Raw genomic sequence first — 13,531 nt, forward strand, 5'->3', positions numbered from 1 at the left:
AGTCAGTCACTGGTGGATGTAGAACTGGCAGATTTCCTACTGCTAGGATCTGGGGTGGGATGAGGTGGTGAGTCAAGGTTGGTGCCTCAAACCTCCATCTGGTGACATATAGACATATAACGTGGCTACAAAAAGATAAAATCATTAAGTCTTACTTGAGTAATAGAAATTTGTTTCAGAAAATCATTCTTTTAAAGATCATAAGAAATATTTAGTTTAAATATATATTTACATTTGCTAGGACATTTTAGTGTAAATCACATCAAGGCACAATCAAAGTTTAATTTGTTAGATAACAAAGGGATCAATTAAAACTAAATATTAGAAAAATCAGCATAAAAGGCATTTATGATAGGTAAGAACAAATACATCTGAAATACATATCTAATTATATGCTATCTATATACTTGAGATCTGGAAGATCTGTTTTAATTTAAGATTTAAAAGTAAAAGAACCATTTTTATTTAAACGTACTAAATATTTTTAAATTCCATACAGGTTGATACATTTTTAAATTATTGTAATAAGTGTCAGTGTTCTTCACATTTTCTGTTAGGGAAATGGGTTTTTTAAATTAGCACCAGTGCTTTTGATGAGACTAGTTTTTTTAAATGTGGTTGCAGTGTGATTGCCATTATTAATGTCAGAAATGCTTACCAGAAAAACATTCAAATTCCCTACTTAATAGTCCTTTTGCATTTGGTGTTCTTTTAATATGGTAAAATTGTTCATAATAGAGGTTGCTTTTTTAATGTTGTTTTTAAGAGTAATTTTGTAACTAATTAGAGTGCATGCTTAGTTAAATATTATTTATTACTAGGTACGGACTGGGTATTGTACAACTCTTTTCTTGCTTTAGAAAACTATTTATGTGTTTAGTAGCAGCGAGGAAAGACATGTACCCTCCTGTTGTGGCTCATGACAAGCACTTTCCTGTGCTTTACCTGGGAAGTGGGAAGTGGGTACATGGATGGGTAACAGTCTTATGCATTATAATGTTTTGTTTGCTATTAGAGCATAGTCTTTTCCTTTTCTGTGATGAAATCTTATGTTTAATAGAGATGTTGGATTCCCTGTTGAAGCTCATTGTAACAGGAATCTAAATTATTTTTTATTGACTAGATTCTGGATGCTTACATATTTTCCACACATACACAATTTTACAGGATGCTCAAGTTTCCCAGCTGTTGCCAAAGATTGGACCTTTTATAGAATACAAATCAGGTTTTAGATGAATTTGAACTTGAAAATCTCTGAAAAGCAAATTAGAATTTTATATTATAAGATATAAATGATCTTAGAAATAAGTTATGTGTAAAAAGCCATTCTTTGTTTATACTCTGTATGCTTGCTTTTGCAACCTAAAAAGGTATTGTTGCCATTCTAGGTACTAAATTATGGTGGGGAATGAACATAGTTACATAACTGTGGCATTTTACTAATGTTGTATTATTGCCTACTGTTTAGATAAATCCCAGAGTTCATAACTAATCACATGGTAAGGTAGAGATTACAATTCCACTTAAATAAATGCAATATAGATGGAAGTATGTTGATTTTGAAAGTGTTATTTATTACATATGTTGTGTTGTTCATGAGTAATGAAGAATAAGTATGCAATTTCTACTACTAACTAACCCTGTGTTGGATATGCTTGCTTCATGTTTCCTTGGCATTCACGTCCATGTTCCTCCTCTTCAAAAATACTTTATTTTTGTTCATAAAAAATTGTTGAATTGAAACTCATATATTTTGAAATAAAATGTTAAAAATTAATAAATATTTATCATTGAAGAAAATGTAGATTTCAGATATCAAGGTTCATATTCCCTATAAAAATCTATTCTTGCATACCCCAAAAGTGAATTCAATGAATTCAGCTAGTTGAGTCTGGTTCTGGTAAAACAATTCTTATGACAGATCTTGAATTAGGAAATGGAGTGTTTTTACATCCAAACATCTTCATAAAAGTAGTGGTATATCACTGTAGATGTTGAGAGTGATCTATGTGGCTAATTTTAAGAGGAAGTGTGATGATTATCTAAGGAAACTGGTTACTGTAAAATTTGACTGTGAATTTTGTTGTCTATATTTAACCTTTACCATAACATAACATGGTAAGGTTGACTTTTCTTTGTATAACTGTGTACATATTTATCACCAAATTTAAGCTTTTAAATAGTGTACATTAGTATTAGATTCATTTGGGTGGTGAATTTTCTCCCCTAAATTCATTAAGTTTAATTAACATTTTCTTTAAGATAGTAATATTATCCTTACTGAATTAGTATTAATCTTCACAAGGATAGAATAAAAAAATTGAAGTAATAAAGTTTGAGTAATATTTTTGTTAAAAAAGCATCATCTTTGTTTTTATTTATACACTCTAGCAATGAAAATTTCCTCTTTAATCCTTCTTTTTGGTATTAATAATAAGTACAAGCATTCTTGTTTTATGCAGGGTACCAAGTATGGTGTCCTTGGAAGAGACCAAGTTGTATACTGGACTTGAATATGGTATGTGAATCCTAATCTTTAGTAAATTGTGTAGTTATTGTCAGTTATTCTACAAATAATCTTTTATTGTTACAATATTCCCAGTCTCTCTTTTTAGTTGTATTATTATTTATTGAGGTGACAGTTTCCAACACTGTATATGATTTAGAGGTATAGGTTGGCGCATTCAGAAGTTTACCAGTTACACACACACACACCCAGATTACCATGATCCTCCACCATAGTCCATTGGCCCCCTACCCTCTTTGTTCCCCACCTCTGGTAACCTCAGTTTTGCAATCAGAGTTCTGTGTTTTTTTCTGTCTGTTCCTTGTTTTATTATACTCCACATATGAGTGAAATCATTCCAGCATTTATATTTCTTCTTCTGACATATTTCTCATAGTTTAATCCCCTCTAGTTTCATGCATATTTTTGCAAATGGCAAGTTTTGATTTCATCTTATTTTTTCAAATAACTGAGTGGCATTCCATTGTGTGTGTGTGTGATCTTCTTTATCCATTCACCTGTCATTGGGTACTTAGGTTGTGCACAATAACTTTGCTGTTATAAATAGTGCATTCATTCCTTCAAGTTAGTGTTTTTGCATTCTTTGAGTAGATACCTACGAGTGGAATTGCTAAATAATACGGTAGATCGATTTTAATATTTTGAGAAACATTAATAATGTTTTCCATAGGGGCAGAGTCAGTCTACATTTCTACCTGTGGTGTATAAGGGTTCTTTTTTTCTCTGTACCCTCACCAACACTCACTGTTTTTAGTTTTCATGATACAGACCAGATAAGTTTCCTTTTTATATATAAATGATTGTGAAATACACAGTAGTTATCTTTCCTTTTCCTGGAGAAACTGAAAAATTATATAAAGAAGAGCCAGTAAAAGATATGAATAGGGTCAGTAAATAAATATTAGGATGCTGTTTATGTACATGGGCAGATTTTCATATACTATAGCATTCATTTAAGTTTAGAATTGTTACATCTTACTTGATATAAATGGCAATATTACAGTCCTTATGTATTTTAACTATCTTTGTATGTTTTTATCATAGCAAGGTAAATTTTATATAAATACTTATGTAAAATACTGTTGAATGTTTTGAATCAAATGTTAATAGAAATTTAACAAACTTAAATTAATTCTGGAGATTAATTCTGGCAGATTAATTCTGGAGTTAGTTATGGACATTAATTGCTGGGGTATACTTTTTTTTGATTGTTTTAGATCACCCATGACTAATTAGAGAATCCTATGCAATTTGTAATCTCTAATTAGCGAATAGAACCTTTGAAATATTTGGCAGTGATGGTTTTTCCCTCCTTCCCTCTGACCAGTAAAGTTGTATAAGCAGGTCATGTAGATAAAAGGTTAAAAGTTATCCTGTATCATGCCTGACTAGTAATCTAAATATGACTGAGGCAGATCCATTGTTTTTTTTTTTTTTCCTGATACTCTGTCCCTTCTTGACATAAACTTCAGCAATCTAAGAAGCCATCAGCATGTCTAAAATGCCTTATCTCATTTTTTAAAAATAGATCTATCCAGAGAAAACCACCGAGAAGCAATTGCTAGGGTCATAAGAAAACTTCTTAGTAAGTACATATATGCGTTTAACTTGTTTGTTAATAATTTTAGTCTGTACCTTATATGCTTTTATTTAACATTGTAAATTCTAATTGGTGAGTATATAAGGCAGTTTTTTCCCCCTTTAACTAATAGATTATAAATTAACACATCAGGGGTTTTATTGCAATTCAAAATATTTTAATCAAAATCCTTTTTCTTCTATTATAGACCACATACTTGATAATTCAGAAGATGATACCAAGTCATTATTTCTCATCATAAAGGTATAATTGTCATTTAATAACTGCATAATTATTAACACGACTGACTTTTATGTCCTGACTTAGAAATAAAAAATTTGAAATTCTTTGACGCAGATTATTGGAGACCTTTTGCAGTTTCAAGGATCACACAAACATGAATTTGACTCCCGTTGGAAAAGCTTTAATCTAGTAAAGAAGTCAATGGAAAATCGGGTTAGTATCTTACCAACACTCTGAATTAATATTTTTAAAGATGGTTAATACTGATATATAGTCACCTGATTTAGGAGTTGTTCAGCTTACAGAGAAAGTTTTCTTATAAATAAAAGTGGTAGGTTTTCAAATACTATATTAAATACAATCAAAAGGATCCTTGCAAAAAATGTTTTTCCTTATATAAACTCTTCTGTCAGTTTCCATGATAGTTTCTGAACTATGGGAATTTGAAGTATAATAATGATGAAAATGTTTGGGCAACAGCATACAGGTTGCCTTGTAAGAACTTGACGTGGTAAAAGAGAAATTGTTCGCAGGCATACATTTGAAGCCTTGTACTTTATGCAGACCTGAAAAAAATATATCTCATGTTGTATTTTTGCTCCAGGAAAAGTTAACAAATTTATCTGGGAGCTTGGGGAAAAAAGAGTATCTTAGTCAGCCAGGACATAATCATAGCAGTGTTCTATAGGAAACTTTGGCTGAAACTGAGTTTAAAAAAGGTTGTTTGAGGGCCTCCCCGGTAGCGCAGTGGTTGAGCGCTGGGCTGCAAAGCTGCCTGCAGCCTCTGCACCGCCAGTTCAATCACTGGCCACCAGCAAGGGTCCCACATGGCACGCAGACCTCTCCTACCGTTGCTCCCCCTCAGCAGTGTACTTCATCAGTCTGCCTGTTCTGATCCCACTCTGGCTCTGGTGAATTCTCTCACCCTCCCACGCTTCTGACTGTTCCAAGTGCCTGTATAAATAAATAAATAAATATTTTAAAAAAAAAAAGGTTGTTTGAGTTAATTGTTTAAGAAAGGGGTACTGTATATTTTAAACAGGGTTGCCACATAAAATGGCAGGAACATGTAGAAGCGTGGTTTGGTTTTAAATAGCACTCTTTTGCAGGTCCTTTGTTGTTTTGTCATGAGAAAGTATTTCATTTGTATGTTGTGCAATGGGAAATCATTAAAGGTTCTTATCTCAATCTAATTTGATTATTGGAAAGATCAATATTTAATTCAGTACGTTTTGAAAAGTACTGCCACCAATGTTAAAAATAAGTATAGGAGGTTAAGACTGAAAAGCAGGGGAAAGTAGTTAAACTATTATAGTAGTCCAGATAGAAAATATAACTTGAATCAGTTGCTGTCATTGGGATGGAGATAGGTGACTTGAAAAAGGAGGAACTCAAGGACTAATGAGATAAACATGTAAAAGAGGGACAGTCTTTGAATTACAGATATTTGCCTATAGGAAATGAGTGGAAGATTTATGGTCAGGGAACACTAAACATAATTTTCACAAAAAGAAAAGATAAGATAGCCTGTGATAAATATACACAATTACTTAGAAAGGCTATTTAATATAGTGCAGATCCATTGATAAGCTAACAGAGAATGAGTTTTAGATGTGCCATTTAAAGGGAATACCTCTACTATTAGCCATACAATCAATTGAAATAGTATATAAGTCCGATGGCTTTAGAATAAATGAAATACCTCCATTACCCAGCAGCTCACATGAACTAATTTTTCATTAAGAGTTTCAGGGGAATTCATTGTTGAGGTTATTGTAGGGAAATGCTGAAGTATTTGCTACTTTTATTTTTCAGCTCCATGGGAAAAAACAACATATTAGAGCACTATTGATTGACCGAGTAATGTTGCAGCACGAGGTAAATATCTTTTTAAAATCACAATGACTTCTGTAAATCGCATTTTTTCCAGGTGAATATTTTAGTATTTGTGTTACTTCATAATTAAATTAGCTTTTATTGAGATTTGATTTATTGTCTTCTTTTCATAGCTAAGAACACTAACTGTTGAAGGTTGTGAATACAAAAAGGTACATCAAGATATGATCAGAGATCTTCTTCGTTTATCTACAAGTTCATACAGTCAGGTAAGGCTAGTCCAAACACCGCCCTCTCCTACTGTCCCAATTTATTAACCTACAATCTAAATACCACTATTTAAACAAGAGAATATAAATTATTAGCATAGAAAACATCTTTCAAGTTGTAAATATATGCAAGCTAACTTTACTAGTCTTTTTATGTTTACTTTGTGATTTTTAATTAGCTGTCAAATTTAAAACAAATTATTGAAAGTTGATAGATAGTGCTAGTGTGATGTTGCTGCCACTTAATTAAATCACGTTTAACAACCAGTCTAGGAAAACCATATAATTCCTCATAGGTGTTATGCTTGGGCGTCAGGAAGCTGCTGCCATTTGAATCGTGGGCTCCATCCTTTAAGATAGCATAGGTCCAAGAGAGTATCACCAAGCACAGAACTGGAAAAAGTAAGAGATTCATGTATAACCAATTATTCCATTTTTTATAAAATAATGAACAAGGAAACTAGTTTCTAACCCAGAGATTTTTAATGTTTAAAATGCATACATTGTGCAAAAATGAAAAAATATTTTAAAAATGTATAAAAGAAAAAAAGAAAACTAAAAGTTTGAAATGCACTATGTGAATTGCTTTTTCTTATCGTTAGTATATTATCTGTTACTACTTGACTAGCCCATCAGTTCTGAATTATATATAATGAATTATATAGAATATCTTTTTGGGTTTCAAAATATCTGGGCTATATTTAAAGTTTGCATTGAAAAGAAAATTTGAAAGTCTTTGATTCTCCTTGTTTTGACTAAGAGAAAACTGAATCTTCTAATTTAAGAGTAACTAGAGTGAAAAGTTCAATAGTTTGCTGATTGTTACTGAACAAAATGCTAGTTGTTCCTCTGTAATACCTCATTTATCAAAATTATTTGAACCAATATAACCATGGTGTGGTGGTGGTAATATGTTTTCCTTTTGATAAAAAGATGATCATTTACTTTACTCATTTTTGGTATATACATGCTTTGATATATTTTTTCTGTTATTATGACATTTGAATGATAACTTTGTTTTTGATACATTTGATAATTCATTAGAAGTCATTCTACTTTTTTGCCATTTAATGAAAGTATTGTTAATAATATGTTCTCCAGGTCAGAAATAAAGCTCAGCAAACATTTTTTACTGCCTTGGGAGCATATAACTTCTGTTGCAGAGATATTATTCCCTTGGTTTTGGAGTTTCTCCGCCCCGATAGACAAGATGTCACACAGCAGCAGTTCAAGGTATAGGAGTTTTTAGTTTTACTAAAAAACTCTACACTAAATAATGTGTATGTGCACAATTCAGATTCTGTATTTAACATTTTGCTATGTTTGCTTTATCACATATCTATCCCTCTCTCCATCCATCTTGGCTTTTTATGTATATATTGAGGGAAGTTGAAGACTTGTATGTTTCTCCTTTAAATAAGGATAGGCCTTTTCTCTCCTTAATTACTTACATTTTTATCTGTGTTGTTATTGGTGTTATGATGGTTAAAATATAGGATGCAGTTTGAGTTGAATGTCCATGGATAATAGCCTGGCTGACCTATGGGGAGAGAAATGAACTACCAAAAATTTTAGAGAGGCTAACTAATGTGAAGGAAGAATCATGTAAGTTTGAACAACTGAGTGAAAACTTGTGTGATTAGTGCAGAGAAGGAAGGGAATGGCATAAGATCAGGAAAATGCTACATTCCTTGGAAATGAACTAGAAAATAGGTGATTGCTTATGTCATCAAATAGAGAGAAATGGGCTGATTGAAAGTGACTTAGGAAGGTGAATTGTTAAGACTTGGTGGTTGAGTATGAGGGAACTGAAAAGAGGGGGCATCAAAATAATTTAAGTTCTAGATTATTTAGCTGGTGTTGGGTATATCACACAGAAAGAAAACAGGGACAGGCCTCCCCGGTAGCACAGCAGTTGAGCGCTGGGCTGTGAAGCTGCCCGCAGCCTCTGCGGCACTGGTTTGATCCCCAGCTGCCAGGTGAGGGTCCCACATGGCGCGCAGACCTCTCCTGCCGCCCACTGCTCCCCTCAGCAGTGTACTTCGTCAGTCTGCCTGTTCTGCTCTCCGCTCTGACTCCTGTGAATTCTCTCACCCTCCAGTGCTTCTGACTATACCCAGTGCTTGTATAAATAAATAAATAAATCTTAAAAAAAGAAAAAGAAAGAAAGATAACAGGGACAATGGATGGTGAACAACTTTAAACAAGTTTAATTTTTTGTTGTTTTTATTTTTACTATTTTTTTCCATTTTACTTTTTTGTTTTTATGTTGAAGCAGGTTAAATTGAAGTGGGTCCTGTAAACTAAAGGACCCACTTATCAAGTAGGGATGTTAACATTTACCTAAAGATGTTGCAGACTTCTCCATATCTAGAATTTGGAGCTTACGTACACCATTTCAGAGAAAGTTTTGAGCTACAAGATCCTGGGAGGATAATTTGAAAAGGACCAGTTGGGAAAGGTTGAGAAAAATTCCATTGGAAGCTAATTGATCAGTAGCATCAGTTGCTTTCTAGAGAGTTAAGATGAGAATTCAGCATGTTCCTTGACATAAGCTTGTAAGATAAGTCAGCAAGTTATAGTCCAGGCTCAGTTGCTTGGTTTTGTTAAGTAAAGCATTATTGGAATATAGCCATGTCATTTCTTTATGATTTGTCTGCAGCTGCTTTAATGCTACAGTGGCAGAAGTAATAAGTCATAACAGGAGGCTTGGCAAACTATTTACTCTCTGATCTTTCACAGAAAAAGTGTGCTGACCTCCAGTGTACACATTAATTTAGGAGTCTTGTAGAAAGTCTAACTCCTTGGGTGGTATATTATTGACCTTGTTGAGGGCAGTTTAAATGGACAAAGTCAAGTAAATAAGATCAATATTAAAAAAATATCAGGGCCTCTCTGGTGGCGCAAGGGGTTGAGACACAGCCTATGAGGCTGTCCACAGCCCCTGCAGCATGAGTTTGATCCCCGGACAGGGAGATACCCACATGGCACGGCAGACCTCTCCTGTCTCTCCCGCTGCTCCCCTCAGCAGTGCATTTCAGTCAATCTGCCTGTTCTGTTCCCCAGTCTGTCTCTGGTTAATCCTCTTACCCCCACACATCTGGCCTGTACCCCAGTTCTTGAATGCATAAATAAATAAATCTTTTTAAAAAAAAATCAGGCGGGGCCTCCCCGGTGACGCAGTGGTTGAGCGCTGGGTTGCGAGGCTGCCCTCAGCCTCTGCAGTGCCGGTTCGATCCCTGGCTGCTCCCCGGTCACTGGAGGAGGGTCCCGCATGGCACGACAGACCTCTCCTGCCGCCCGCTGCTCCCCTCAGCAGTGTGCTTCGGTCCTTCTGCCTGTTCTGCTCCCCACTCTGGCTCTGGTGAATTCTCTCACCTTCCCGTGCTTCTGACTGTACCCAGTGCTTGTATAAATAAATAAAATAAATAAAAATAAATCTTTAAAAAAAAAAAAATCAGGCAAGGTTTGAGTCACGCTTTGGTATCGTCTATTGCCTTAGTGTGATGTTCCTCGAAGAAGAGTAGGCTCACATGTGAGTAGTCCATGAAAGTGGTCTAGCTCTTTGCCTGACCCCAAATTAAATACCCTGTGTACAGTGTAATAATATACAAAGACATTTAGGAAAATGAAAGAACCTCTCAAAATTGTTTTAAAAAAAGTCAATGAGACCAATAAAATGAAGGTTACCAGTGATCTTAAGAGCAACCTGTAAAGAAGAGTAGAGTGCAGGATGGATAAGAAGCCTGAGTGGAATAGCATTAGGGTGAGTGTTCATAAAAATAACAAAATGTTTTGGTAATGCTTTTTGTGGGTTTTTTCATGTTTTTGTTTTCGGTAAAAGGGGTACTGTAGAAGGGATATCTACTGTCTGTCGTCAGAATTATTCTGATTAATGATACTTTTATTGATAAAAACTATGCAGTATAATTAAGCTAATTTTTATAGACTCAGGAAAATACTCAGCAACAGGATGATAACTACTATTTTAGAAATCATTCTAAATGTTATGACCTACAAGACCAGCACATTTCATGGTCTTTATGATATAATTGTCATAGAAGAGAATTGGAATGGAAGCTATGTTCTGAGAAGCACTACTCTTGCATGTCCATATTACCTTATTAATAACTGTTCTTTGAACTAGTAAATAACTTACAGAAAATATTACTGGATAACAAATGTCAAATTGAAGTTTCTAAAAGTATGGTAAACATGTATACATATTTTACTAACCAGAGTCAAGCATTTAAATAATCCTTATTTAGTAAATTTTAAAAAAAAAAGCAGTATGCAGGTGAATTGACTCCAGTTAAACAATGCATCTTATTTCCTATATTAATCTTTCTTTTCTTTAGGGCGCCTTATATTGTCTCCTTGGAAATCACAGTGGTGTATGCTTGGCAAACCTTCATGACTGGGACTGTATTGTACAGACATGGCCAGCAATTGTTTCTTCAGGACTTAGCAAAGCAATGTCCTTGGAAAAACCATCAATAGTGAGACTGTTTGATGATCTTGCAGAAAAGATTCATCGGCAATATGAAACAATTGGTTTGGATTTCACAGTAAGCAATACCACCCTCACTGCCCCTCACCGCCCCCCCCCAACATGCCCAAGGAAATACTGCCTTATAAAGTTCCTTTTATTTTTCTTCTTTTTTAAACAATATATTCTTCACATCTGATTCTACCATTTTTAAGCTGTTTTTTTCCAGTTTTTTTGTACTTAACGATGATTGCTACAGCTAACAAAGTGGAGTAGGAAGTTGAAGCATGGTCAGGAGAGAGAGAGAGGTGGTTTTCTGAAAAGAGGCACAGAGGGTTATTACATTATTGCTTTTACCATTATTCCCTGTATGTCCATGCCCTCATTTTTCCAAGAGTGGATTATGTTTTAGGAAGTCACCTACCAGCTAAACTTACAAAAGATTGACCATAGGTTTCATATTTTATGGTAAAGAAAATTAAAAGTATGATTTTCAAATGAAAGTAAAGAATATCAGTTTCACTGGTGCTGAAATGGAAAGTTGTAGCAGATTATATCAGAATTTTCAAATGCTTATCTAGTCACAAAAGCATATTTGCAGAATTGTACAACTAGATATTTCTGATTCCAGAAATGTTAAACACTGTATCCACAGAAATGTTATAACCAGTATTGGTCATATCCCATTCCCCTATTCCCATAGGTCCTGAAACTACTAGCTTACTTTTTTGGTCTCTGAATTTGTCTTTCCTGAACACTTAATATATATGGATGGAATCTCATGCTATGTGGCCTTTTGTATTTGGCTTCTTTTCATTTAGTATAATGTCAAGATTTATCTAGGTTGTAGTATGTGTGTGTGTTGTGTACTTCATTTTTCTCCCCTGGCTTTTCTTTTTAATAAGATTCCAAAGTCATGTACTGGAATAGCAGAATTACTTCAACAATCAAAATACCCTTCTACCAACCAGATAATGCCTAGCTCAGAAGAAATTAAAGAAGGACTCAAACGGCAACAAGAAAAGAATGCTGATGCCCTGAGGTAATTATAAATGGACTACCTATCAGCATAGATGGCATTATAAATAGTATGCTTTAAAAATCACTAAAATGTACATGAATTATAACTGCTAATGAAATGTACACATTGATTCTGAAAAATATAAAAATGTTAGTAGATAATTATTGTGAAGATTTCTGATTGTCATTTTTAGCTGTGGAGGTGGAAAACACCATCTTAAAGTTAGTAATCTTAATACCACATTTCTTGCAATATGAATTCAAATTCAACTCATGTACTTCTTAATAGTTCTTGTAGTAATTATTTTTTTATCAAATTTATACAAATTTTGCATGAGGATATGACTAATCTATTTTGGATTTTTGAAACTAAAGCACTCAAGCAGGAACCTTCCTAACTTCATTCTGGTTTTGCCTTATAAATATGCTTTATAAATATGCTTATAATATGCCTTACAAATATATAAGGCATATTTATATAAACAGTAAATTCTCACTGCCTCAGGTATACTTGGAGTGCCATGTAGTTAGACTATTCAGCTAATTGGTTACTACTAACAAATCTACTTGTGAATATCCACTCATGAGCAGTGGAGTTGATCAGTATACCTAGCACTTCATGAATGTTCTTTTTCCAATGTCCCTGTTCACATACCTGTATGCACTCTGACTTGCTTCTCAACACACCTTTATAGTCTGGTGATGTGAAGTAACAGGAGGGTAAATGTGGATTTATATTATTTAATGCTTGCCTTAATATTACATCAAAAAAAGTACCTCTCCTGAATTATTTTTTTCTTTTTTTATTTTAATATTTATCAGTTTTTACATTTTTTAGACAATATTTGCTTCCTCCCACCCCCCCTCAGATTGAGTCCCCATAGAATTTCCTTCCCTACAGCACCCGTGCACCATCACCTCAGTCCCCTGTGCTCCTCCCTCCCTCCCTCTCACCCCTCTCTCTCCTCCTGCGCTGCAGTATGTCTCTGGTTTATAATTTTGTCTGTTTTTGCTTTGTTGTGTTTTGTACTGTTATTATCATTTTTTTTTACACTGATGTCTTATTTGGTTCCTCTATATTCCTGTTATAAGTGAAACCATCCGATATTTTTCTTTTTCCTTCTGGCTTATTTCACTGAGCAGAATTCCTTCTAGCTCCATCCACGTTGCTGCGAATGGCATGAGTTTATCTATATTTGATTGCTGAATAATCTGAATTATATTTTTTTTAAGGAACTATGAAAATTTGGTGAATACTTTGCTAGATGGTGTGGAACAGAGAAATCTGTAAGTACAAAAATTCTTTTTTAGTTCTCAAAGCTTCAATCTTAAAATATTATAGTAATTTCCTAACCTAAAAACCATGATAAAATTTTTCACAAAAAACTGTAGTCTAAGTCACAATTTTAGAGGACTAAAAGGGAAGTTTAGGATTAATAATAAGAACCAATGTTCTTCAGTATAGCTATTTTAATTCTTGGGAAACTTAAGATTATGTTTCAAAGACATTTAAGTGATTTTTATAATGGCGTGTTTTGTGATTCTTTCCCCCACCTCCTTTTTTTAAG

General features: G+C 34.0%; 1 protein-coding gene across 2 annotated transcripts in view; it reads left to right on the top strand.

Annotated features, from left to right (window-relative positions):
- The window catches only part of PSME4 (proteasome activator subunit 4), an 82,153-nt gene that overhangs the window by 48,599 nt on the left and 20,023 nt on the right, over positions 1-13,531 (top strand). For both annotated transcript variants that reach the window (XM_037528071.2, XM_054701993.1), the window contains exons 21-30: positions 2,463-2,518; positions 4,056-4,112; positions 4,315-4,370; positions 4,464-4,562; positions 6,165-6,227; positions 6,359-6,454; positions 7,556-7,687; positions 10,813-11,022; positions 11,849-11,985; positions 13,197-13,250. In XM_037528071.2, the coding sequence (XP_037383968.1) occupies positions 2,463-2,518; positions 4,056-4,112; positions 4,315-4,370; positions 4,464-4,562; positions 6,165-6,227; positions 6,359-6,454; positions 7,556-7,687; positions 10,813-11,022; positions 11,849-11,985; positions 13,197-13,250 (960 nt within the window). The remainder of the gene's footprint in view (positions 1-2,462; positions 2,519-4,055; positions 4,113-4,314; positions 4,371-4,463; positions 4,563-6,164; positions 6,228-6,358; positions 6,455-7,555; positions 7,688-10,812; positions 11,023-11,848; positions 11,986-13,196; positions 13,251-13,531) is intronic.

This window comes from Talpa occidentalis, unplaced genomic scaffold (genome assembly GCF_014898055.3).
Source record: "Talpa occidentalis isolate TD23 unplaced genomic scaffold, MPIMG_talOcc4v2.1 talOcc4.5, whole genome shotgun sequence".
Classification (NCBI taxonomy): Eukaryota; Metazoa; Chordata; class Mammalia; order Eulipotyphla; family Talpidae; genus Talpa; species Talpa occidentalis.